This window comes from Lepus europaeus, chromosome 18 (genome assembly GCF_033115175.1).
Source record: "Lepus europaeus isolate LE1 chromosome 18, mLepTim1.pri, whole genome shotgun sequence".
NCBI lineage: Eukaryota > Metazoa > Chordata > Mammalia > Lagomorpha > Leporidae > Lepus > Lepus europaeus.
This window is the reverse complement of record NC_084844.1, coordinates 12,896,470-12,924,240: the sequence shown is the minus strand read 5'-3', so window position 1 is coordinate 12,924,240 and position 27,771 is coordinate 12,896,470. Positions and strand designations below refer to the sequence as shown.

General features: G+C 52.4%; 1 protein-coding gene across 3 annotated transcripts in view; it reads right to left on the bottom strand.

Moving 5' to 3' along the window:
- PRKCA (protein kinase C alpha) overlaps positions 1-27,771 on the bottom strand; it is a 420,895-nt gene that overhangs the window by 43,330 nt on the left and 349,794 nt on the right. For all 3 annotated transcript variants that reach the window (XM_062175255.1, XM_062175253.1, XM_062175254.1), the window contains 2 exons: positions 907-1,044; positions 39-212 (listed from right to left, as the gene is read on the bottom strand). In XM_062175255.1, coding sequence (XP_062031239.1) covers positions 39-212; positions 907-1,044 — 312 coding nt within the window. The remainder of the gene's footprint in view (positions 1-38; positions 213-906; positions 1,045-27,771) is intronic.

The following is a 27,771-nucleotide window of genomic DNA, read 5'->3' as shown; positions in this document are numbered from 1 at the left end:
GTTCAGACGCTGCCCAGACGACACCCCGGGGTCCTTACCACGGTCTGGAAGCAGGAGTGCAGCTGTGTCAGGAAGGGCGGCTTGTCCATCAGGGCCAGAACCCGCTTCTCCACCATGGTGCACTCGACGTCATCATCCTGAATCACCACGTCCTTCTTCAGGATCTTGATGGCATACAGCTCTTCCGTGCCCTTCCTGTCCGCCAGCATCACCTGGGAACAGACCGAGGGCCGGCCGATCACTTCTGGGCCTGCGGCAGGGCCAGGTGACGGTTCAGTGACAGCTGATGCAAAGGTATAGATGTGTGATGGGAACACAGGAATAAAACCTCTGTGCAGATTCCACAAGCCGAACCCCTGCAGCATCCGACTTTGGAGCTGCTGCTCTCTGTGTACCGTGTAGGCTGCTGCCATGGGATGGCGCTGTTTTGGCTGCCGAAAGGAACGGTCGGTCTCGTGTGTGGGGACCAATCTGGAATCACGCACAGTTGGCTAAAAGCATCCTTGGGGTGAAATGCGACTGAGCTTTATGAACCCATGAGCTGGGAGCCCGGACCAAGAAGAGGGCAGGACTGAACTGGGTTCCTGGGTGCATCCCGAGTCGTGGCTGCAGAAGTGAGGAGACAGCGAGCCTGGTTGTGGAAGACCCTGTCCCAGTGTCTGAATGGCTACCTCTGCTCACCCTAGGTCAACGTGTATGCAGCCAACATTCTGGAATGCTCGTTCTGTGGTACTCCTGCTGCAGCTTTTTGGATACGGTTGGCTTTTCAGGCAACAAGCAGGAAACATGGGGCAATGTGCATGAACAGCAGGGAAACCTAGTGGACTGTTCTGGAAACCTCCAAGAGCAGCCCCCACCCCCCACGATCCCTGCATGCCCCTCTACCTTGCACACGGCCATCCATACCTTCCCAAAACTGCCTTTCCCCAGCACCATGAGGAAGTTGAAGTCGGTGAGCTTCACTCGGTCCAGGTTGTTGGACGGCTGCTTCCTGTCTTCCGAGGGACTGATCACCTTGTTGCCTGCGGGCCCCAGCTTGGCTTTCTAAACAACAAGCACAGGTGGGAAAAACAATCGGTCATTTCTTCAGGGAAAGAATGGCAGAGAGGAGTGCACCGGGACTTGGCTGGAGGCTGCACCTGGAGGTGGCGGTGGGGTGGGCGAGAGAAGGCATTTGAGGGTACATTCGTACATCAGCGGCTCCTCTCGGCCTGAGGGGAGAGGCTGCCGGGCAGGGGCATGGGAAGAAGCGTTCTGTTCTAAGTCAGGAGTTGGACTTGCAGAAGGAAACGTGGTACCTGTGAGAAGTTGGCAGCCCGTGAACCCACAGCACCCTCTGCACCTGAGGAGAACCTGGTCTGTGACGGCGGAGTGACCAATAGACCCAAGGCACAGGGTGGGAGGAATCTCAGGACAGACTTGTGAGAAAGTCACGACTCCACCACCCGGGTCCTCAGCTGTGGGACCACCCAGTCCTCCAGCCACCTGCCCCACAGTGATTCTGGCCTGCGTGGCCATTTACAAGAAAAACCAGGGGCTCACATCCCACATGGGCGCCAGTTCGTGTCCCGTCTCTTCCACTTCTGATTCAGCTCCCTGCTCATGGTCTGGGGAAAGCAGCAGATGGCCCACCCCTGCCACCCATGAGGAGACCTAGCTCCTGGCTTTGCCCTGGCCCAGCCCCGGATGTTGCAGCCATCTGGGAGAGTGAACCGGAGGATGGAAGACACCTCTCTCCCTCCCTCCCTTTCTCTCTCCCCTCATCTCTCTCCTCCTCTCATTCTAATTCTTTCAAATAAATAAATAAATCTTAAAAAAATAAAAGAAAAACCAGGAAGTCCAAGTTTTAAAGGAGAGGACCTACAATGGTATTCTCATTTGCCCATTTTTAAAAAAAGATTTTATTTATTTATTTGAGAGGTAGAGTTACAGAGAGAGGGAGAGACAAGGTCTTCCATCTGGTGGTTCACTCCCCAAATGGTTGCAATGGCCAGAGAGGACCAATCTGAAGCCAGGAGCCAGGAGCTTCTTCTGGGTCTCCCACATGGGTGTAGGGGCCCAAGGACTTGGGCCATCCTCCACTGCTTCCCCAGGCCATAGTAGAGAGCTGGATCAGAAGAGAAGCAGCCGGGATTCCAACTGGTGCCCACATGGGATGCCGGCACCACAAGCTGAGGCTTAGCCTACTATGCCACAGTGTCAGTCCCTGCTCTTATAATTTAGAAAAAAAGTTACCAGAAAGAGGTACAAACATATTAATTTTACTTTCTCAGAAGCTTCCACAATCACATATGAAAAAACCCACACACAGCTCACAGATCTGAAGCGCCGGGAGCAGTTAGGGAGGATTTCTGTTTGGTGAAGCCGCTGTTCATAGAATCAGTGGATGCCTGCTTCCTCCTGTGGCATGTGGGGCTCTGGCCAGCCTGGCCATCTGCTATTCCAAAGGACCATCACCTGGGTGCTTATCAGAAGCACATTCCAGGGGCCAGCACTGTGGCATAGCAGGTAAAGCTGCCGCCTGCAGTGCCAGTATCCCATATGAACGCCAGTTCGAGACTCGGCTGCTCCACTTCCAATCCAGCTCTCTGCTATGGTCTGAGAAGTCCTTGGGCCCCTGCACCCACATGAGAGCCCAGAAGAAGCTCCTGGCTTCAGATCAGCACAGCTCCAGCCATTGTGGCTGATTGGGGAGTGAACCAGCATATGGACAACCTCTCTCTCTCTCCCTGCCTCTCCTTCTCTCTCTGTATAACTCCGATTTTCAGATAAATAAATCTTTAAAAAAAAAAACCACATTCCAGACCTGAATCAAAACACGCAGATCTTCAGCTAGTCCCTGTGCACAATTAATTTTTTTTCTACAATCTTCAACGCTAGAGAACTCCAGGGCAATCCTAGAAAAGCCCTGGGTTTGGACTCCCCAGAGCTGGGACCCAGCCTTGGCCTTATGCACGTTCACTGAGTGCTGCGGCCTCTCTGAGCTCCCGACTCCTGAGCTGTAAGGCACGGGGAGTGAGACTGTGCCGCTGGGCCGTGCTACAGGTGAAGTGACGCACCGTACACCGCACCCTTTCCCTGTCTCTTCTGTCTGGGGAGGGAGACGCGGTGGCCACTTTTCTCCAGGCTTCAGGCTCCCACCACACACCCGCGCCCTGACCATGGACCAAAGGCCTTTGGTATTCTGTGAGCAACCGTGAACTGCCTGGGTCAGGGTCTGCCAGGCAGATTCAGGGACCACAAACCCTGCGCTGTGCTAGGAACACAGTTGGTGCCCATTGAAGCTCCTGTTGCAGGGTAGCTGCCAACGTAAGGGTCTTGGAGGGTGCCAGGGTGCTGGGTTGTGGGGGTGGAGCCCTCTCAGATGGGCAATTCTCTCCTTGCAGGAACAGGTCAGCCACGCTCGGAGTCTGGCCCCGTCTCTCCTTTGGCGTGCTTCCCCGCCCCGATCTCCAACCCTTGTTCTTCCGTTTCCCACCACGAGGTGAAGCTGTCTGGGGCTCTCTCACCAGAAGCCATGCAGATGCCAGCACTGTGGGCTAAATAAACCCCTGCTCTTCATAAAACAGTTCCCGGTGCTCTGTTAGAGCGACAGAAATTGGACAGAGACAGCCCGAGACCCCCAGAGTTGTGTGATGCTGTGTAGGGGCGTCACAGGGGCTCATGACGCCTGGGGACCTCCAGGCACGGCCCGTGGGCTCCCCCGCCCTCCTGGAGGACCAGAGTGGGGACAGATCTCAGGTGCAGCTGTTTCCCCTGATTTCTGGAGTGCTTTTAGGAACGTGCCTGCTCTCCCCATCCTCCTCCAAGGGCTGGGTGAAGTCTGTTATAGGAAAAGACTTTGACTTGTTAATATGGCACAGAAACTTTTTATAAAAGGAAACAAAAATGGCATCTGTGATCTATAACTTTGTGAAATAGAATAAAAGTGACTTTAAACGCTGCAGCTCTTTCTTCATTAGACTAGAGCACATGTTTTACTGTCTGTGATTAACAACTCGGAATGCAGACTTTTCAGGGTTCTTACAAGGTGGTGGCTTGTGGCATTTGCTCGAGTCTGGCTCTGGGCTGCCACTTGGAGCGCCAGGCTGTGAGACCACGCAGGGTCCACTCCGAATTAGAAAAGTTACTATAACCAAATGCACCTTGCTTTCCACCACAGATAGTCTTGAAAAGCCTCAATGGCTTGCAACCCTCGAAGGTGCTCACAATTCCAGGGTCTCTGTGGTGGGCGTTCTGCCAAGCAAACCTCACAAGGTGAACCTGCCCATGGTAACCCACGTGCTCACAGGCCACGTGTATTCAAAACCGTCAGTGTGGATGAACTGCTGGGCCTGAGTGAGGCTCCCCACATTCAGCTCCAGGGTGTTTTAAAGCTGAGATTGAGAGGGGTGGCACCAAATGACATACTGGCAGGAGACATTTGCTCCCTGTGACCCTAAACAGCTGACAGACGCCGAGGTGTGACAGCCTGACATATGGAAATAGCAGGGGCGCGTGGTTTTTCTGCACACTGTGGTGCTCTGCAGTGTTTGAGTTCTGTATGAACACACACCAGCTGTGGTCGATGGGAAAATCAGACCCAGCGTAAAGACACAGGGAAGGGTGCTGGCACCAATCACCAGCCTCACCTGTGGCACCCGTCAGCCTGGAAATTCCTCCTACAGGGGCTGGTTTATCTCCAGTACGAACCCAAGTCCAAAGATTCAGGTGCAGGGAGAACGCCCGGGCGGACAGCGCCTCCAGGTCTCCCAGGGGCCTCTCCTGCAGTCATGGGACCTCCAAGGAACCCTCCGAGGTGAGGTCCACGTCCGGCCACATTCTACTTCACACGTGTGTGTTCTGGGCTCTTTTGTGACTGCATGTTTAACAATATGGCGGCACTGACTCATAGATTTTTCAGAGTCAGCAGTAAGGATGGAGGTGACCTTGACCGTGATGGAAGGTTCTTTCTACCTCTAAGCTACTTAGGGCAGACGGGGTAGCGATGTCCGATTGTAGGAGCAAATGACTGACCGTGGCTTTCTCCTATAATTTTTTTGGCACAATGGCAATGTTCCATGTCTAGGGCCAATATGCATGGCCCTGGCAAACAAGACAAACAGCTCCCAGTGCTGTTCCACACACACGACGTGGTTTGCAGAAACAGCGACACCACATACGAGCGCCTCAGCTCCAACTCTACGCTTACCTGCACCCGCTGCAGTGTTAAAGAGAGATCAAGGGCTTCCGAGACAGACAGCCGCAGAGGAACTGGGAAGGCCTTTCCAGCGAGACTGCTGGGATGTTCTAGGCACCCTTGTGCGCTTCTAACCGCCCACGTCGTGACCTCTCCTGCCTCCTTGTAACTGGACAATGGGTAACATGATGCCACGTAAGGCCTGTGGCAACCTCCGGGGAGCACAGCTGGAGCCAAGCAAATGCCCAGCACCCTTCTCTCTCTGGCTGATTTCTCACCTCTGGCCCATGCAAAGCACACAGCTGCCTCTGCACGTCCTGCTTCTAGGATGCTCACGGAGGCCCTCCCCTTGGATGCTCTATCCCCAGACCCCGTTCACGGTCACCTTATCTCCCCTCCCAACAGCCCCTCCCTGTGGTCTGAGCTCCCTCCCACTCTCCTCACTGCCAGCTGGATTTTCTCTACTTGACTCTCTCTCCCTCTACTGCAGGGGGCGCTGGTTCACTGCCTATCTCCAGGGCTTAGGGGAGTGTCTGCAGCATGGTCTCCTTCCTCCACCGCTGTCGGGATGAACCAATGAGTGCATGGGAAGGCAGTTCATTTTCATACGACGTTCTTCAAAAGACAGATGGCATTACTAAAAAATAAAATAAAAATTTATGGGGTGTTTAAGTCACGGTTTAGGAGGCCCTTGGCCCCCGTCACAATGCCCGGTTCGAGTCCCCGCTACTCTGCTTCCAGGGCTGCTTCCTGCTGGTACACTGCCGTGGAGGCAGCTCAAGTACTTGACGATGGCTCAGGTACGTGGGTCCCTGCCACACTCCTGTGGGAGGCCTGGATGGAGCTCCTGGCTCCTGGCTTCGGCCTGGCCCAGCCCTGGCTGTTGTAGCCATTTGAGGAGTGAACCAGAGGATTGAAGATCTCTCTTTCTCTGTCTTTCAAAAAAAAACAAAATTGGCAAAATGACTGCTTTTAAATAATTTTTATACCAAAACTGCTTTTTGTTATAAAACTAATAGATGTTCATTTTAGAAAATTTTATAGGCATGGGGTAAGTTAAAAAAAAAAGACTTCAAATATGCATATTTTTTTGTCACCCACAGATAATCTTTGCCAACGTCGTGGTGGCAAACATCCATGTTCTTGTGGTCCTCTTATTCGACATCAGCAGAATGACCCTGCCCGCGACCTGCTCTTCCCTGCGTGTGCTGTGAGCTGCTTGCTGTGTTGCAAGTGCTCTTCCACCACGGAAACCTTGTGGCTGCACAACAGCAGGAAGCGCTCAGAACTCGAAAGGAACTTGGAGATAAGCACCACCTCCTACCCAGGAGGCTGAGTGTCTACACCAGGGTTTCTCCTGGGCTGTGACTCCAGAACTCTGGGCCTTGCTGCTCTTCCTCCTCCTCCTCCCCATCAGAGGCCGGCCAAGTTGTCCCAGGAAGGTCCAGAGCATAAACACCCTTGGCTCTCCAGGCCCACCCAGCTCTGCCATCGCGGCACCGCTGGGTGCTGTCGCTGTGTGCGCCTCCGTCCTGTGCTCTCAAACCACGCATCTTCCCTTACAGCGAAGATGGAAATAAAACAGCCCGTGGGAACAGCGGCCCCCCGAGGACCTCAGATGCGCCTTGAGTCGAGTTCCTCTCCCCTCCTGTCCATGCTGTTGGGACCAAGCAGCTCTGTGACCCAACAGTGCGGTGCGTTGCATGCTTATTCAACAGAGCGTTCGGGGAAAACGCATGAAGTCGTTTTCTTAATGAGAAATATTTTTACGGGCACATCCAGTGAAGCTGCTGGGGCTGTTAAAAATGAAATTTGCAGGAAGCCTGGTAGGCCTCCGTTGTCATGGCGACCGAGCCCACACTCCAGGGAGGAAAGTGGCACGGGCAGGCGGCTTCATGGTGCTTGGCCAGATGTTGCAAACAGAGCAAAGTGCTTGGCTCTTTTTTACACCATGGAGGGCTTGCTGCTAGCACCTGCTACGTCTTCTCCACAGCTGTCAGGCGGGCTGTGGAGGAAGAAGACCTGCCTCACGTGCTCAGCGTGCTGCCCCTAGCTCTCCCCACCGGCTAAGAGTCCAGGCTTCCATGCGGGTCCCCCAGAACCGACCCCCCTGTGTTTTTCCCTCTGCAAAAGTCATCTTGGTTGTACCAGGGAGCTGGCGGCACACCCTCGACGTCTGCCTACCCAAGTTCAACTGTGAACAGACGTGGCTGCAATATGTGGTTATGAGTATTTGCGGGTGCTGATTAGTGTTTTGAAACAGATTCCTTTTCCGCCCAGGCAGGCTATGAGGGGACTGTGGCCGGGTCAGGAGCCACGTGAACTCATGGAGGCATTTAAACTAAATGGCTTTCCAGACAGTCTGCAGGACTGCTTAGAAGTGGGGAATACGCCGCTACTACCAACACAGTGGCTAGGAAACGGTCAACAAAGCAGGGGCCAAGGAGCCATCTAGACCCAGAGGAGCCCTGGGCACACTGCCTTTCTAGCACCCTGATGATGCCCTAGGGCCACAGAGAGATTGGAGACGTGGAGCAATGGACTCATCATCAGGCCCCTTAGAAACTCCAGAGAGATCCAGGCCAAGATCCCAGGCCCTGTGGTGTGCAGCCTTTCCAAGAATTTTCCATTCCTGAATCTTTACTGCCCTCTTGTGGCACAGACTTTCCGGCGTGACTGCACTCTGGGAGGATCCTACAGCGAAACTGTGCCTAAGGCTCACTGGATGGGCCCACAGAGGCAAAGGCCCAGTTGGTGCCGCAAAGCAGCACAAGGAGGCGAAACGGAACTGTCCCGGCTGTACCGCCGGAGATGATGACCCGATCGCTGACGTGGCCCTGGAACTGTGGGGCCTCCGGAAACCTGCAGTGGGTTTTAGCATCTCCAAGAGTTTTATTTTTAGGAACAAACCGACACAGTTCTCGACTTGTCTGTGCCTCCTGGATCTTTCCAGCCCTTCCCACGTGGGCCCATAATCTGCAAGTCACAGGTCGAGGAAGGGGGCGGGAAGGAGAGGCGGGCAGTGAGGGCCTTGGAGTGGTGGCAGAGATCCTGCATCTCCCTTTAAGGCAGAAACAAAGAATAACCTGGAAAATAGTGTGAGACGACGACAGTCACATGGGAGCAGAAGTCGGTGATAAAGTCACTGCTGGGGCCACTCGGCTGCAGCTAAAGGAACACAGAGTGGAAGCTCCTGAGGTCAATGAAAACAAAATAAGTGAAACACACACCCGAACCACAGCTGTCAATGAAGCTGGGTCCCGGGGGAAGGTTCTGGATAGTCCCCTCCATGGGAGGGAAGATGAGCAGGGCCACAGGTACAAGGCACAGGCGGCTCAAACCGGCAGCCTTGGGGCCAGCGCCGTGGCATAGCGGGTAAAGCCACCGCCTGCAGTGCCAGCATCCCATATGGATGTCGGTTCAGGACCCGGCTACTCCACTTCCTATCCAACTCTCTGCTGTGGCCCAGGAGGGCAGTGGAGGATGGTCCAAGTGCTTGGGCCCTGCACCCACATGGGAGACCCAGAGGAGGCTCCTGGCTTCTGATTGATGCAGCTCCGGCCATTGCAGCCATCTGGGGAGTGAACCAGTGGATGGAAGACCTCTTCCCCCCCCCCCCCCCCGCCTTTCAAATAAATAAATAAATCTTTTAAAAAATTTTTAAAAAAGCAGCTGCGGCCTGGCCGAGGCAGGATGGAGATAACGCCCCGTTCCTGAGGTGCTGCGGACATCCGCGCAGCCACTGCACTGGAATTTTTCTTGCACTGTCTTCTGGGACCAGAGCAAACATTTTGAAAGTGGGGCCGACGGCCATTACACTTAGCACAACATTTCCATAATTGGTGATTTCATCCCGTCTTCACAGACCGTTTCAAAACCACACCAGCGCTTAAAAGCCAGGGACCTCGTTAGAGCTCACGGGGACACCTGCTCCCAAGGCGGGGCTGCTCTCTGCGGGGATCGGCTCACAGGGGAGCTTGGAGTGCCGGGCGTGGTGATGAGCGCGGCGCCTGGGGTCCACCACGTGTGGACTGGAATGCGAAGCCCAGCTTCCTTGGCTGTGCGATGGACTGAAACTGCCCCCCTCGGCCTGCAGGTGCAGAGAACAAGCTGCTGCCAGGGAGCAGAATGAGAGGGGAATGGTCCCAGGGCCAGCCAGACTGACTGCTGACAAGCATTTCTCAGACAAAGCCTCCAGGTGGAGATGTGCTGATGGCCAGGGAGCGATGCCGCTGGGAGAGGTGTGAGCAAGCGAGGGCACTCTCCAACTCGCTGCCGGGGCCGGGGTGGATTTCCAGTACACCCTCGTCTGCGGGTTCGTTCACGGTGGCATAATCTGAGTTCCTTCCCTGACCGAGACCCATCGCAGATGGTGCAGGATGTGGCAGCCCAGAGCACGCCGGGAAAGAGGCTCTGCTGGCAGACAGCTTACCGGCCGGGTCATGATAAGTGCAGGGCAGCCCCATTGCATCACTGCAGGCACAGCCGGAGCAGTGGGGAGTACGCCCCTACCTGCTGGGCTCTTGGTGTCTGATGCACAACCAGGGGCTCCCACCGGGGGCCCTGGGGTGGCTCCGTCAGAACACAAGGGGTTGATTTCCCAGAAGAGAGCAAGGCACGGTGACCAGCGGCCACTGCAATAGGGAAAAGCCCATGGTTCTTAATTCCTAGGGGGTGGGCAGCAGGGAGAATGACGGCCACGGCAAACCCAGATGCAGCCAGTACGGTTCCAAGCACCTCCTACAGTCCTCGTTCTGTCCTCCCAACAACCTATGAGGTCGGTACTTGTATCCCGTCCATTTCAGCGTTGGAGAAACTCAAGTCAGAGAGGTGAGCTGCGTGGTCCAAGGTGATAAGAGTGGGGAAATGGTGGAGCTGGGATTCGAACCCAGGCAGTCAAGCACTTAGCCTTGCCACTGTGCTGCTTCCGGGGACGGTAAGGGTGTGAGCACACCATCTGGCAGGAAGGCACAAAGGGACAGTCTGGAAGAGGGGCCAGCCCCTCCCGGGAGATGGCATTGGGAGGAGCTGCCGTGCACTTGCTGGAGGGGCCCCGAGGGTGAGGGCCATGTCCTGATCCTCTCTTCTTCTCTCCCTCTTTCTAGTCCCCTTTTCAGCTGCATCGAGTTTTAGGCCAGCACCTGGCTTTCCATGTGTGGTGAAATACTTCCCTGTTCTTCATGTGATTCCTCCTGGAATGATAGTTTCCAGGATGACAAAGATATGCGGTACAGGCACGCCACGCCACACAGCTGAGAGAGGTCTGGGTCACACTCATGGGGAGGTCTGGGTCACACTCAGGGGCCGGGCCCAAGCACATGACTCATTTCCCCTGTGCAGAGGGCTCGTCTGTTCCCTTCTCAACAGGTGTCGCCTGCTGTTCCCCTGGGAGATTCTGCGCATGCAGGAAGGTTCTACCGTGGGAGGAGACAGCCCTGGGGCCCGGTGCGTTCCCATGGGGCTGACTTCCAGAGACGTCCCTCCAAAGGGACCATGCCGCCTGTTGTGTGACAAAGGCTCAAAACACACACAACAGGATGGTGCTGGCGACACGGGTCATGGAAGGAGAAAGTCTTTGCACACAACAGTTGCCCCACTCTGCAAGACTTGGGAAGCCACAGGGACATTTCTCTCTCTCCCTGTTCTGCTATCTCAGGGTCACAATCTCCTGGGGAGGACCTAGCTCTGGTCTCAGATCCAAGTGCTAGACCCACGATCATTATGTATCAGACTCTTCCGTTAGGTCAGAGCTTTTAAGGCAGTGTTTCACGTGGATCCCAGCTTGCAGTGGGAGGTGGGGTGCCCCTGGTACATTGTTCACCCAGATGTTGGGGGTGTACATTTCCTAGTTCGTTCCAATAGGAGCATACCGCAACCATCTAGGGCTGACTTTATTTTCAATTATTTGAGAGGAAGGGAAACAGAGAGAGTGTTGATCCATCGGTTCACTCCACAAATGCCTGCAGCCACCAAAGAACGGCAGGGACTCAACCACTCGAGCTGTCACCGGCTGCCTCCCAGGGTCTGCGTTAGCAGGAAGCTTGGACTGGGAGTCGGAGCCAGGACTTGCGCCCAGGCACCCTGGTATGGGAGGTGGGCATCCCAACCACAGTCTGAACTGCTATGCCCAAAGCGCCCATTTAGAGCTGTCTCACTGACAGTGCGGCTGGAACGCGGCTCTAATCAGCTCTCCCGAAAACAGTGGTGCTGCCAGAAATAACAGACTATGCTTTAAAAATAATCTACATGCAACTTGCAAAATTCTACTGGATAGTCTGAGAATAGAACCGTTGGTTGATTAGGTTGCGGCAACTAAATGAGTTGGGAAAAAATTTAAAAATGAGGAAAAAATGGAATACAGTGAGAAAAGCTTAGGCATGAAAAGGACATTGGACCAATCTGACGACTTGATATATTATGGCACATGTATTCCACATGAAGGCATTCATGTAGTGTACGTGTACCACATTAATCGCATACTCATGCCTCTATGAAACTGAAATGAATCACAGCTAATATGTGATTAAAACACGTCCAGTGATGGAAAGAAAGGAAATGAGTTGCCAGTCTAAAGATGCACTCTTTCTGTTCATTTGATGCTTTCAAAATAGAGTTGAATTTACCTTTAATCAATATTTCCATGGTAAATTTTTAAATTACCCGAATCTGACAAGGAGGGAAGTCATAAATTCTCTTGGTCATCAACACACACGCATTCTCATTTCTTCCTTGGAGGGCTGTGGCCGCTGGGAAAGGCCCGGATGGACTAAGACAGGAGCAGGCATGAGATCTGAACTACAGGGTGCACAGAGTATCCTTAGGGGTGGGAGACATGGTCGGAGGCTGAGGTTTAGCAGCCACGAAAACTGTGGCAAGTATTTCTGTGGGAGGCCAAGTGGAAGAGGAAGAACTACCTTTAAGAAGTGGATATGACATCTCTGTAAAAGGAGAAAAACTGTTAGGCTAGCGAGGGGAAAGGCTACATCCGAGAGAACAAGTTCCACAAGAAGCATCAGGACCCGGGACACAGCACAGGGCACAGGTGCGGTGCAGAGAGCACAGGAAGCAGACGGATGTTCTGAGACACAGGAGGGTCGGGCAGAGACGGGACGGTGAACCTGGGCATGTGCATGACCCGGGGGTTCACCAGCTGCGGGTCTGAGCCAGCCCCTGGTGTGTGTGTGTGGGGGGGGCGCTTGAAGAATGAAAGGCCTAGAATCAAGCCACAGGGGCTAGGACCCTCCTCTCCTCTTCCTTGTGACATTTATGTGACAAGATGTGATCTCATGTCAAACACTTCTACTACAGCATGGACTGGGCTGTTGCCGACCTACATGACAGGGCGTTGGTTGACCCATGTGTTTGACGTAGCGCACAGTGAGGTAGTCAGTAATATTATGTACAGATGGTCATCCTTCAACAAATCAGAATAAAATCAGATTCGCTCACCATGAATACTATCAGCCAAATCTGAATCACTGCCCAAGGTCACTGTGAGTTAACCAAGTTCTGGTGGACTGGATGCCAGGCTACGAGGTTTTCCTTATGCCTTCTTTTCACCTTTTAATTATTGTCCAAAGAAAATGGGGGCTGGCGCATGACACAGTGGGCTAAAGCCTTGGCCTGCAGCACCAGCATCCCATATGGGCGTCGGTTCAAGTCCCAGCTGCTCTACTTCCAACCCAGCTCCCTGCTAATGCGCCTGGGAAAGTGGCAGAAGATGAACCAAGTTCTCAGACTCCTGCACTCATATGGGAGATGGAGAAGAAGCTCCTGGATGCTGATCACCTCAACTCTGGCTGTTGCGGTCATGTGAGGAGTGAACCAGCAGATGGAAGATCTCTGTCTCTCTCTGTCTCTACCTCTCTCTGTAATGCTTGAAACCCATTATGACTGGATAACTTTAATTCCTCAAGTACTAATGGGAGAACAGGTTGAGACCATCTTCACAGAGAAGTCTAAATGCAGAATCATGGGACTAATCCCACCGGTTCACACAGCCTGTGAGGTGCCTTCTGGGAGTGAATGCGAGGGAGCGTTTCTGAACCAAACTTCCACGACCTGAGTGGGTCTGCACAGCCCTGAACCTGAACGGGGAGATCAGAGGCAAACAGAACACCCTTTTTACTTGTAAAGCTTTCTCTGCTAAAATGGGAAAGTGGTTGAGCCGTTTATTTTATCTCTCTTCACAGGTTCTGATAGACTATCTCTTATTACATCTTATGGTCCTTTAAGTCAGTAATCACAAATCTATTTATAATTGTCCTCAAAATAGGCCATTTTAGTCCAACTCCAAAGACTCTATTTTAGATGAGAGATCTTAATCCACAGCAAGATCAAAAGGCACTAACAATAGCAACACAGCCATCCTTATTAGAATCTTGGTGTTGGAACAAGTCTTAGAGGAAATGCAATCCAACATTTCTCCTGCTTCTTTCTGATGGGGTCTCCCAATCCTTGCTTGAACAACCTCTGGGTACTGGGTCCCCTGAACTGGCTGAGATGCCCCAGGAGCACACAGACCGACTTCAGGAGGTTTCTACCTCTAGCTTCTCTCTGCACTCGGTCACCTGTTTCTACAGGAGACAAAAACCCCGGGAGAGGTACCTCTGTGCCATTTCTGTACAGATTCTCTGCCTTCCGCCAGGCCCCGGACAGTCCTTCTTAGAATCAAATGGACTCAGAAAGAGCTCTCGGGCTGTTTCATGCCTGGACATCACAGACCGACCCAGATCTTCTGGATCAAAAACAAACCCAAGGAGAGGCCTCTGTGGGGAATCAGCCCAGTCTCCCTTCACACGTCTCCCCCTGCACATCTGCAAGAGCTCCGTGGGACCCTGTGCTGGACTGCACCGGTGCCTGCGTGGAGACGAGGAAGCAGAGCTCCTCCGCTCCACATGGAGGTGGCAAAGGCCAGGGAGCTGCAGTGCGGCCCTAGTGGAATTCAGTTTTCAGTTAAGTTCTGAGGACACGACGGCCACTGAGCTCATTGCTTTCCCAGGCTCATCAGCAGGGAGCTGGATCAGAAGTGGAGCAGCCGGACCTCGAGCCAGCGCCCATCTGGGATGCTGGTGGTGCAGGTGGTGGCTTTAACCGCTACACCACAATACTAGCCCCCCACATAGTCTTTTCAGTGGTGAGGCTCGATCAGGGTCCAAGGATGGAGACACAGGTTCCCGGACAAAGAACTGACTTGTGGCCTGACTCAGACACCTTTTCTAGATACCTGTTCATCCACCTACCATCTGGGAGAGGTCCTGGGCTGTTTCCTCTCCCCTGGGATGGTCAGGGCTAACCATCCAGCAAGTCCAGAAAAGTACTGAGATGAGCATGGTGGGCACATGGAGGGGAGCTGGAAAACCAGGAGTCACAGGGGAGGGTGCGGGGGACGGGGAAGGGACGGGACATGAAGTGTCACCCTGCACAGGAGGCCTGGGTCCTCCCAGCAACCAGCTCGAGTACAGTCCTTCTGTGCCTCCATCTCCGTCCGCTAGGAGACACTCCAACAGAGTTCTGATGCTCTGTTGCTCCACCAATCCTGGGGTCAGTAAACCCTGTACGGGATCAGACAGCACGTATTTGAGGCTTTGGGGGCCACACCCTCTTTTGTAGCGCAGCCACAGGCAACATACGTGTGGGTGAACGTGAATGGACTGGTTTGATAAAACCCTATTTATGGACAGTGAAATTTGCATTGCACCTCGTTACTAATTCTGTCTCACAACTATTACCCTGCTTTGATTATTCCTAAACCAACCAAAAATGTTGCAACCATTGTTAGCTTATGGGATATGCAAAAGTAGGTGGTTGGGTGTGGGTCACAGTTCTGATCCTTGCTCTGTTTAATGTGCGTACTGGGTAAGGGAATCTGTCCTCACCACTCCGGGAGACTGAATCTGAGCAGCACCTTCCACGCTTCAATGGGCCAAGGGATCACCCGGGGATGGTGTGCAAACACAGATGCCTCAGGGAAATGCGGGGATGAGGCTGGGATTCTGCATTTTCAGTGAGCCCCCTCCCAGGTGCTCTGCCTGCAGTGCAAGGGTCCAGGACACAGGCTGCTGCCTCCTCTGCCAGGACACCCATGGGTTCAGCACCCCCGGGACTGACTGTCCTAAGGACTCCTCCACCCCAATCCTGATTTTCTGTAGGACATAGTCCTTGGGGAAGACATCAAATAGATTATGTGTGGTGTCACGTTAACTCAAGGCTTTTGCAGGGAAGGGGGGCCAGGGGTGCCTGGGATGCAGCCAATAAGGACCTGCCGCCATGTTTATAACTGAACCAGAGGACAGCGGCTCTGTCTCCCGCCCTTCCGATTCCTCTAAGCAGAAGGGAGCATCCTTGGTACTTTCCCAATCTCTCGTGAGTAACAGGGTACACATGGCAAGCTGCTTCTAGCGTTTAATATTGGGCTTGTTCTCTTTCTTCAATCAGCAGCATCCACCCACAAGGCTGCCCAGTGAAGGCTCTGCACAGCACTTCCGGCACTCATTGGGATGGGACAGACAACGTGAATGTGCAGTCTTGTTTTGGTCTCCTAAAAGCAATCATTTCCCGAAGATAAATGAAACTGGAAAACACATTTCCAACGCTGTGCCGTGAGTGCCCTCACCCTCCCTTACAGACAAGTCAAAAATATGACACTGTTCCTTTCGCAGGCTGTCACTGGGCTCGTCCGCGTGAGCTAACCTCGGCTGACAATGACCTAATGAGCGGGTGACAACAATTTCCACGACGAAACCTCATCCTACTTCGGGTTTAAGACTTGCTTCTAAGACAAATCTGAAGTACGAACATTAATACATCCCCCTTTCAGTGGGTGTACATTTTATAGATTTTCTTTAACACCACACAATTCAGAAAGCAATTAACTAAGCTATTTAGGGACCAGAAAAAAAAAAAAAGAGCAGAATCCATATTGGGCACATAGATTTTCTATTTTGTGTCTAAAAGGTCATCTGAAAGTACTCAGGTTTCCATAGTAACCGTGGCAGGCAGGCCTGATCAAATCAACAAATTGCTACAATTTATCTGAGGGTCTCCAGTGAAACACATCTGTATGGTTTCACCCATCTGGAAAAGAACATCCTGAATTAAAGTCCTCAAAGACAATGGAAGCTTCTGGAAAATCCAATTTCAACAATAGTAAAGAAAAGAAAAATGCTTGCTTGCTCTTTCCACAGGTAACCTAGCAACAGCCTCACGTGTGCTGACTTAGGCACCTCAACCGTAGGAGTAACTGGATCATCTCAATTTGTGAATCAGTAAGAGGGCTAATCTCACGACGTCTCTGGTGCCTGAGTGAGATCAGACATGCGCTCGACGCTGACGCCACCTGCAGCACAGCCAGGGTGACGCGTCTCAGGCTCTTGTAGCTCTGTCCACTCCTTCCTGACCTTCAATTTTGTTTTGCCTTTTTGGTTTGGCCAAGGGTGGGGAACATCTGACCCATGGGCTGCATACAACCCGTGAAATAACTTGGTCTGGTCCTGCCAAGGCAACTGCAGGTGAGACTTGAAATTCAATAAATCTAGAGCAAGCTACCTTTTAAACTGATAATTTTGTATGGCCTGCGAATGATGTTATAAATGTCCAAGTGGCCCTTGGCAGAAAAAAAGTTTTACACCCATTTTAGACACTGGGACGGTTCTGAGTGGTCACGAGCACACACAGCACGTGTTTTTCTGCGTGTTTCTGGGGTGCCTGTGGGCCAGCTTGGGGGGGCTCTGCTGATGGGGTGTCTCAGGTGGCCTCATGATGGAGTGTGCAGAGTAGTGGGATGGGGTGGTAGTGGTGGTGTCCAAAGCCTCTCTTCCCCACTCCCAGCCTCTTCCCATCTCTCCCTGGTGCCAATCACATCGGTGATCTGGGCAGGGTGGGAGAGGAGCAGGCCTCTGGGGCAGTGTCGTCCAGGCTGTCACTGCGGGCTGAGGGGTCTGTCGTGGCTCTGAGCTGGGTGCCATGCGGGAGGGTGATCCAGGCAGACTGAGACTGTTTTTATTACCCTCTTCAATGCAGCTATTCTAGGATTTTTTTTTGCACCAATGGTATACACACTCCACTGGACTCCTGGAGTCCTACAAAGGTATTTTCACCTGTGAGTGGTTGTTACAGTTGAAGCGTCTGGGGCAGGCGTTTGGTGCAGGGGTTAAGATATTGCTTGAAATGCACGCAGCCCATACTGGAGTGCCTGGTTCGAGTCCTGGCTCCTCTGCTCCCAACTCCAGTTTCCTGCTAATGCACACCCTGGGAGCACCAGATGGTGGTTGGATCCCTGCCACCTGGGTGGGAGACTTGGACTGAGTGAGTTCCTAGCTCCTACCTGCAGCCATGCCCTGGCCCTTGGTCATTGCAGGCATCTGGGGAGTGAACCAGAGGATGAGAGAACTCTCCCTTTAAGTAAAAAATTTTTAAAAGACACAGTCACAGGCCCAGAATCTTGAGAAACAAACCCAGAAATCCAGACCCTTGGAAACACTTCAGGACGACATTAAAGTGAGATGCTGCTTCAAAAACTTCCCGGAAAGTGGACTAAGATAAACTTACTTTGGTACAAAAACTTTTGAAATCCATGTATATGGGGGGGGGGGGGTCCTTCAAAAACATAATGGAAAATGTGTATTGTGATAAACCTGCAGGGTTTTATGTTGGGAAAGCGTTCAGGTTCAGACAACCTGCAGCAGCCTCCCGAGAGCGGGTCCAGGCAGGGCGAGTCGGGAAGCCCGGCTGCTGAGAGCGCCGTGAAGGGAGACGAGAGCGAGAACTGAGGATGGCACGACCAGTCCACTGGGTGGTCTCAGGGACAAGGCAGCTTCCTTTCATCTTACTGATTTGTGTGGAGAGGCAGAGACAGAGTAAATAAAAGAGAGAAAGAAAAAGAGGGAGGGAGGGAGGGATGGAAGTATGGAGGGAGAGACAGCCAGGGAGGGAGGGAGAGACAGCCAGGGAGGGAGGGAGAGGAAGGAGGAGAAGAAAGAAAGAACGTTGCTTCCATCCTCTGGTTCACTCCCCAAACACCCACAATGGCCAGAGACAGGAGCTCTGGCCAGGTCCCCTGTGTGGGTGGCAGGAATCGAGTTACTTGAGCAGCCCCCAGGGTCTATGTTGGCAGGAAGCTGCAGTCAGGAGGTGGAGCTGGAACTGGAACCCCGCTACTCCAGGGTGGACTGCAGGTGTCTTGACCACGAGGCTAAATGCCTGCTCCCTCAGGAATGATTTCTAAGATTTATTTTACTTATTGGAAAGCGAGAGTGAGAGAGAGAGAGAGTGGGACAGACAAAGAAAGAGGTCTTTCATTCTCTGGTTCACTCCCCACATGACTGCAATGCCCACAGTTGGGCCATGCCAAAGCCAGGAGCCAGGAACTCCATCCAGGTCTCCCACACTAGTGGCAGGGGCCCAAGTACTTGAGCCATCACCTGCTGCTTTCCCAGGAGCATTAGCAGGGAGCTGGGTCAGAAGCAGAGCAGCTGGGACCTGAAGTGTTCCAGTATGGGATGAAGGTGGTAACAGGTGATGGCTTAACACAGTGTGCCACAGTGCAGCGTCAGGATGATGTCTGACAAACCAACCCTCCTGCTGCTTACGACCGGGTCTGAGGGCTGCTGCTGTGCCACCTACGATGCTGGCATCCCATATGAGTGCGGTTTGGGTCCCGGCTGCTCCACTTCCTATTTGGCTCCCTGCCAGTGCTCCTGGGAAGGCAGCAGAGGATGGTCCAGGTATTTGGGCCTCTGTGCCCACATGGGAGACCTGGACGAGGTTCCTGGCTCCGGGCTTTGGACCGGCCCAGCTCCAGCTGTTGCAGCCATTTGGGGAGTGAACCAATAAATGAAATCTCTCTAACTCTTGACTCCCCAATAAATAAATAAATGTTAAAAAAAAAATACAGGGGACCGGCGCTGTGGCACAGTAGGTTAATCCTTTGTCTGCAGTGCCGGCATCCCATATGAGCGCCAGTTCTAGTCCTGGCTGTTCCACTTCCAATCCAGCTCTCTGCTATGGCCTGGGAAAGCAGTGGAAGATGGCCCAAGTCCTTGGGTCCCTGAACCGCATTGGAGATCCAGAGGAGGCTCCTGACTCCTAGCTTCGGATTGGCTCAGCGACGGCTGTTGTGACCATTTGGGGAGTGAACCACCAGATGGAAGACCTGTCTCTCTCTCTCTCCCCCTCTCACTGTCTGTGACTCTGCCTCTCAGATAAATAAAGAAAAAAAGAGTCTGAGCTCTTGCCTCTCCATAGCGCCTCAGTTGCATCTATAGCCTTAGAATTTATAACTTTTCATAAATATTGGCCAAAACCAAATGTGAGTAAGCAATGTCTATTTCACAATAGTCAACTACTAAAAAAGTGGGGAAAAAAAGTCTTGGCTAACATTTGTGAGCACTTACCATATGCCAGATTCTGTTCTAAGGAACTCACACAAATGGGCTGCTCCAGTCATCACAGCAATCCTATGCAACAGGCACTATTGTGCACACGTCATTGACAGGGGACCAAAGGTCAGGGGTTTAAGACACTCACGTGAGGCTGTGAAGCAGGAAGAGGCAGGGCAAGGGTGTGAAGCCATGGCTAACCATTCTAAATCACATATTCTTCCTGGAACACTGTGCTAAAACAGGGATTGATGTGCCTAAGGCGGTAGGACTTGAATCCCAAGCAGTCTGGGTCCAGGGCTGGGGTTTCTAGCTACTATGTATGCCAGTTCCCGGACGAACGTGGAGAGCCCAGCCCAGCACCGAAGTGGCCTGGTGGACAGCAGCCGCTGCTCAACACACGTTCTTGCTGCTGCTCTTGTCACTGTCAGCACTGCCCCAGCACCGGAGCTCCTGCCACACTTTCCTCTCTTTGCAGATCTTGGAGAGAACTTCCCTTTAAAGAATTGATGCAAATAACAAGTTAACATTGAAATTTAAGTAAGTTTTCTTGGGTCCTGCCACTCTAAAGAGTTATTTACAATACAGCACCTGTATTGTCTAATCTTTTTTCATTATGTTTTGACAACAGAAATAACAGAGCCCGAGGTGTGCTGCCTCTTGGCTATCTTCATTCTGTCTGGCTTTTTAATTGTCTAATGTTAGAGTTGAACTTGCCCTGGAGGGACACGCTGGTGGACTGGAAAAGGCTAAAGTGCTCTTAGCTTCTTGTTTTGTTCCAATTTTTTTTTAATAAATTTATTTGTTTGAGAAGCAGAGAGAGACAAACAGAACTCCCATCTGCTGGTTCAACCCCCAAATGCCCACAACTAGAGGGAACTCCATCAGGGTCTCCCCTACAGTCAGCAGAGACCCGAGTACTTAAGCCATTGCTGCTGCCTCCCAGGGACTACATTAGCAGGAAGCTGGAGTCAGAAGCAGAGGCAGGACTTGAACCCAGGCACTTCCACTACAGACGGTGGCGTCTTAACCACGCAAGCTGAATGCCCACCCTGCTCTATGATGAAGACCACGGGAAGCCTGAAGTGTGTGGTGCAGTCTCATCTAGGGAAAGCTGCTTGAGAGTTTCTGACGAGATCAGAATCTCCATCAACAGATAACAACCTATGGAGAAGATTAGAACAACGCCACAGGTGCAATGAGTTCCCAGGAAGTTCATTTGCAGGCCAAGCCATCAAAATGCAAGTGAGAAACACCAGCAGTGATCCTGGTGCACAGTGAGCTGCAGCAGATCTCATTTTGCTCTGTATTGAAATAGGGCACAGGAAGAAGGGAGCTGTGACTCCATGCCCCGTGCTGCAGAGCTCCTGGGCCCAGGAGCCAGGCCCACAGGGAAGGCTGTCTGCCTTTCTGACTTGATTTCTTCCCAGGTGGCAGAACTGGGAAAGGAGATCTTAACGAGAAGAAGCTGCCCTGGGGAAGAGGGGCAGAGCCTTGGGGAAGGCTCCACACTGGCGAGAAGTGGGTGGGGGTGGCAGAATAAAACTCTGGGACACGGGTGAGGTTGGCTCTGAAGGCAGCTCTGGAAACTGGTCCCAAGATGCCCCTCACCACCCTTCTCCCCTCTGGGTTCCACTTTGAGGGTAGATGTGGACCAGTGAGTTCAGAGAAAGAATCTACTGACTGGTAAACACAACATAGAAATGGGCGATCCACTAAGAACAGGAGAATGGAATTACAAGCAACAAGAATCTCGGGAATTGTTTAAAAGAAGGAAAGGTTTGGTCAGGAGACATGGGAATTGGTTCCAGCACTCTATGGATATACAAGTCCCTTATATAAAGTGACACTATTTGCATACAGCCCATGTACATCCTCCTGGATACTTTAAATCATCTCTAGGTAACTTATAATGCCTAATATGATGTCAATATTATGTAAACATTATTATTTAGGGAATAATGGTGAGAAGAAAAGCCTGTACTTTTTTGTTTAAGATTTATCTATTTATTTGAAAGGCAGAGTTAGAGAGAGAGAAGGAGAGACAGAGAGAGAGAGAGAGACAGAGACATCTTTAATGTGCTGATTCAGTCCCCAGAGGGCCGCAATGGTCAGAGCTGGGCCAGACCAAGGCCAGGAGCCTCATCCAGATCTCCTGTGTGAGTGGCAGTGGCCCAAGGACTTGGACCATCTTCCACTGCTTTCCTAGATGCATAAGCAGCAAGTTGGATTGGAAGTAGAGCAGTCAGCACACGAACTGGCACCCATATCAGACACTGGCATTGCAGGCAGCAGCTTAACCTGCTACGCCACAATGCTGGGCCCCAAATTCTTCTTTTTTAAAGTTTTATTTAATTTATTTGAAAGGCAGAGATACAGAGACAAAGGGAGAGAGAGAGGAAGAGACAGAGAGAGAAAGTGGGAGAGGGGGCAAGAAAGAGCTCTCCCATGTGCTGGTTCACTCCCCAAATGGCTGCAAATGCCATGGCTGGGCCAGGCTGAACTCAGGAGCCAGGAGCTTCATTCAAGTCTCCCACATGGATACAGGGGCCCAACCACTTGGGCCATCTTCTGCTGCTTTCCCAAGCGCATTAGCTGGGAGCTGGATTGGAAGTGGAACAGCTGGGACTTGAGCCAGTGCCCATATGGGATGCTGGTGTTGAAGGTGGCGGCTTTACTCACTACACCACAACACAGGTCCTGACTCAAATTCTTAAGAAATGCTTGCAATTCCCAGTTGCTGGAACTGTAAATGCGGAAAGCTCTGACACGGAGGGCCCACTAGCAGCTGAATGCAGTACGGAACCTCCTGGAAAAGATTCTGGTTCCAGATTTTGTGAAAGACCAAAACAGCAACATCACACACACAGAGGTACTGGATGTTCCCGTGAGTGGGATCAGTAGTAAGTCAGCCATGACACTTCCTTGTTAACCTAACTGTTCCACAAGTGGTTAGCAGCTCCCATCACTATGGTTACACCTGTGGTCATTCCAGGTGTGATCTCTATCAAACATCTCGAAGATGTGCCCACTTTTGATTCTCTAATCAGGACCCTAACCCAAAGTACTGAACTGAGACGTGGGTGCAGGTTGGCTCCTCCTTGTGGGATTCTATTTACTCCCCTGACAACCACTGATGGATTGTTCTACTTGGAGGCTATTTGGTGCATTCCCAGACACACAAAGGCCCAGTGTACAGGCACACTGGGTTCCAGAAATCCATCCCAATCTATGTTAGGACACATTTTCCCATAGGAGTGCTGTGACAAATGAGTTCTCACTGATGTGCTTCTACTCCATAACACGGCTGGGCTATGGGACCCAAAACATACCCGGTGTTTGGGGCATGATTGCAACAGGAAATTTGTCCTTTCCCAGAAATTTAAAACAAATTTTCTCTCTATAAGCCAGTTTCTCCAACAAAAATATATTGCTAATGATGAGGATGATTGGAAGAGCTAACCTATGTATTGTTAAGCGTGCTCTGGGGACTTTTCTACTTTCAACCTTTTTTTTTTTTTTTTTTTGACAGGCAGAGTTAGACAGTGAGAGAGAGACAGAGAGAAAGGTCTTCCTTCTGTTGGTTCATCCCCAAAATGGTTGCTATGGCTGGCGCACTGCGTCAATCCGAAGCCAGGAGCCAGGTGCTTCTCCTGGTCTCCCATGTGGGTGCAGGGCCCAAGCACTTGGGCCATCCTCCACTGCCTTCCCGGGCCACAGCAGAGAGCTGGACTGGAGCAACCAGGACAGAATCCGGCACCCCGACCGGGACTAGAACCCGGTGTGCCGGTGCCGCAGGTGGAGGATTAGTCTAGTGAGCCATGGGGCCAGCCCCTACTTTCAACCTTTTAAACAACCCTATATGTGTTAAGGAAGTATTGCTGGTATTCCTATTTACAGTGAAGGAGAATAAAGCTCAGAGTTGTCACCTGCTGATAGCGCCAAGACCAGAGCTGGATTCTAGAGTCTATGGGCTAAACCAGATGTTCTCAGGCTATGGTCTATGGGCCAATGAGGCCTGCAACCTGTTTTTGTAAAATACACTTTTCTTGGAACACACCATGCTCGGTTGTTGATGTACTCTCCATAGTGGCTTTCATGTTGTAAGGTCACAGTTGATACACAGATGCTGCGTGGCCTGCAAAACCTAAAGTAGTCATTATCAAGGTCAGTGCTGTAGTGCCGTGAGCTAAGCTGCAGCCTGCAATGCCAGCATCCCATAGCAGCAACTGGTTTGAGTCCCAGCTCCTCCACTTCTGATCCAGCTCCCTGCTAATGCGCCTGGGAAAGCAGTGGAGGATGGCCCAACTGCTTGGAACCCTGCCATTCACATGGAAGATATGGCTGGAGTGCTGGGCTCTTGGTTTTGGCCAGCTCTGACAGTTGCAGTCACTGGAGAAGTGAACAAGCAGATGGAAGATATCACTGTCCTCTCTCTCTCTCTCTCTCTTTGTGTGTGTGTGTGTGTGTGTGTGATTCACTCTCCCCTTCAAATAAATGAATATATCTTAAAAAAAAGTAGTCATTATCCAACTTTTTCCAGGAATGTCAGCTGAGGCAGAGCTAAGCCATCCTGGACCCAAGGAACGGCAGCTTTTCCCCAGCTCCGGCTGGGGGTCTCGCCGTGGGAACAGTGGGAGGGAAGAACAGGCAGGCTGGCTGCCCTCAGTGGGGAGGGTAGGCTCCGGGAATCGCTCAACAGCACAGGACTTACAATAAGCTCTCTGCTTCGTTCCCCAAAAGACCTGCGACAGGGCCCCCAGGAAAGGAACAGAAGCTCCCAGAGAGTGGGCACTGTCTGCTTTGCGCACTGCTGGAACCTGCCTTCGTGAACGAATGAAAGACCTATCATTCACACTTGTGCAGGCTACCTGCAGACGGACGGACACGGCACAGACCAGAGGCCCGCCGGCGCAGTGCAGGCAAGGTTGGGGCTGATCTGTCTCTGGCACGGATGAAGCGCACCAGCGGGCTCTGCGTTAGACAGGGAGGCCCTTTCCAAACGTGCTGGGCTTTTCTTAGGCTCCTTGGAGCTGCACTCACCGGTTGTTTTGCTTGCTAAGCCTCTAGAACACACCCTTTGCTCTACTCATCAGATGACTTCTAATGCAGAGGCAGGTTGTTTCGGTTTTTCTTTTGTTGGGTAATAACTTCTGGTTTTTGGGAAAGGGTCTGAAAACTGAGTTAACTCTTTCTAGAAAGCAGAGCTGGACGTGGAAAGATGAACCTGAGACAGGCGCTGTGCAGACGGGGGTAGGACGCCTGCTCCTGGCAGGACTCACCGTCATGTTGTGTCTCGCGCAATGGTAACTCACCAGGAACCTACAAGGAAACCTTTCCCCAGCCGAACAGAGCAGCCGCTGGAGGGTGGGCAGGATTCTAGGAAGGGGTACTGGGAAGAAAAGGATGAGCATGACGGCCCACCAGTCAGAACGGCGACCATGTGCAGACAGGGGCACAGAGGGGCGCCTGGTGTGCAGACAGGGGCACAGAGGGCGCCTGGGGAGACCCTGGGGACTGAGGGAGGAGATGGATTGGGTGTCTAGCAAGCTCCCCAAATGACATTCATGCCAAGTAGCACCCTGGAAAGCCGGCGGCCTCCTAGAACTACTCAAATATGGAGCCCAGGCTTTCTGCCCCAGCACAGGGCTCCCTAACAGCTTGGCCCAGGGGAAGGGCTGTGAGTTGCACACACAGGGACTGCGACAGAACACCATTACAGGGCTGTGCCCCTGCCCAAGACCAGACCTGACACTCCAGCTGAGACGCAACACTGCCAGTGTCATGACGCTCTCGGCATCGTTTGCACACCGGGGCCTTCTGCCCAAGCTCTTGCAGATGTGTTGCTAGTCTGTTCTAAGTAGATGAGCGAATATAAATGGAATATCTGGGAAATGTGAACTGGAAGACGCGTCAGGAGAGCCGGGATATAGTTCATGCACAGGTGCCAAGCAGGATTTGGTGGTCTGGGGGCAGCAGGGGCCCAGCCACCATGCAGCTCTGCTGACCTCACCTCTCACCTCTGGTGCCACAGAGCAGAATCGACAGCTCTGCCTGCAGGGAGAACGGCCACTGACGACACCCAGGCGGCCTCTACCCGGCCTCCAAGGGGAACGCTTTGCCTTTGGCCTCAAGTCCTCCGGTTTGTTATTCATTCATTTATTTTTTTTTTAAGTTTGGAACTCTGACCCTTATAAAAAGCTGGACTTCCTGCCCAGAAAAACAGGAGGGTCACTCAACAGGAAGCTGCGGAGATGAGGCATAAAAAGGAGGCCAGTACTCCTCCATGAGCAAAGCTAAGGCTCAGAGCCCACCATGGACGACACCAGAGCCCCCTCCCACGCGCTCTGTGCCAGGGCTCCTGCCTTGGGCCGCTGCTGAGCGCTGTTAGGAGATGAAACCCAGCGAGGGCCCGGCCGCTGCCCAGGTTTCTGCCCTGCTGGGGACAGCTGAGTCACGCTGCACTCAGTGCCCTGGACTCTCTCTAAAGAACTCATGGGGCACAGGGGCGATGCGCCATGGGGCAGGGGGCTCCAGGAGGGCTTCCTGTCCAGCACCCCAGCTCCGGGCCCTCTGCTGTGGGGTGGGAGTGGGAACTGAGAGTGGATGAAGCAGGTGAAAGAAAACAGAGACAGAGCTGGGTCTGCCACAGACACCCGAGCCCACTGCAAAACCTCGGCTTTCATCTCTCTGTATGTATATGTATAAACATGTAATTATTATATAGATAACCTCTTTCCTTTTATTATCTTTTCTCTCCTAGACTTTTTTTTGACAGGCAGATTTAGACAGTAAGAGAGAGAGAGAGAGAGAGAAAGGTCTTCCTTTCCTTTGGTTCATCCCCCAAATGGCCGCTACAGGTGGTGCTCCGAAGCCAGGAGCCAGGTGCTTCTCCTGGTCTCCCATGCAGGTGCAGGGCCCAAGCACTTGGGCCATCCTCCACTGCCTTCCCGGACCATAGCAGAGAGCTGGCCTGGAAGAGGAGCAACCAGGACAGAACTGGCGCCCCAACCGGGACTAGAACCCAGGGTGCCAATGCCACAGGCGGAGGATTAGCCAAGTGAGCTGCGGCGCCGGCCCCTCTCATAGATTTTTTAACAGCAGATATTGCAAGCTCATCCCCATTGGCTGACTCCTTCCTGTCTAAAGCAATAGAGGGAATGTCTGACCTCTACACAATTCTGAGTGGTTTTCTTTTTTTCTTTAAAGATTTACTTATTTATTTGAAAGTCAGAGTTACAGAAAGCAAGTGAGAGACAGAGGGAGAAAGAGAGCTCTTCCATCGCTGGTTCAGTCCCTAGATGGCTGCAACAGCCAGTGTTGGGCCAGGAGTCTCTCACGTAGGGGCAGGGGCTCAAACACCTGGGCCATCCTCTGTTACTTTTCCCAGGCCATTAGCAGGGAGCTGGATTGGAAGTGTAGCATCAGGGATATGAACTGGTGCTCATATGAGATGCCAGGGTTGTGGGTAGCAGCTTTACCTGATATACCATGATGCTTTGAGTTTTTTTTAAAGATTTCTATTTTATTTGAAAGGTAGAGTAACAGAGAGAGATGGAGACACACACACACACACACGGGGCAGATGGGAGTGGGGGGAGAGACATCTTCCATTTGCTGATTCACTCTCTAAATGGCCTCAACAGCCTGGGCCAGGCTGGGCCAAAGCCAGGAGCCCAGAACTCCATCAGGGTCTCCGACATGGAGGTCAGGGGCCCGAGTCCTTAGGCTCTCCTCTGCTGCCCTCCCAGGCACACAAACAGGGAGCTGAATCAGAAGTGGAGCAGCCAGGATGGGATGCTGACGCTGTAAGCAGTGCCTTAGCCCACTGTACCACAACCCTGGGCCCCAATTCTGAGTTTTCATTATCTGCCAGCATCGTGAGAGTCAGGCCCTGTCATACAAGAACCGGAATTGTTGGCTTCTCCTGGAGAACTGGGCCTGTGTTTGCGCGTAACGATCAGCCAACGCTGAGCAGTGGCGGCTGCCACATTGAGCTGGGGCTTGATTTCACCAGCTCACCCCAGTCCCCACCACTCCCTGCTGTCTCATCCACTCTCGGGCAGGCTGGTAGTTGCCATTAGGTTCCTATCACCTGTGCTGCATTTCATCCACTTACGCTCCTGAGCATCCAACACACAGCTCCCGCCCTTCACTACCTGTCACCGACCTCCACTGTGTCCGGGCATCAGTGTCCTGAGCTAACGAACTCTT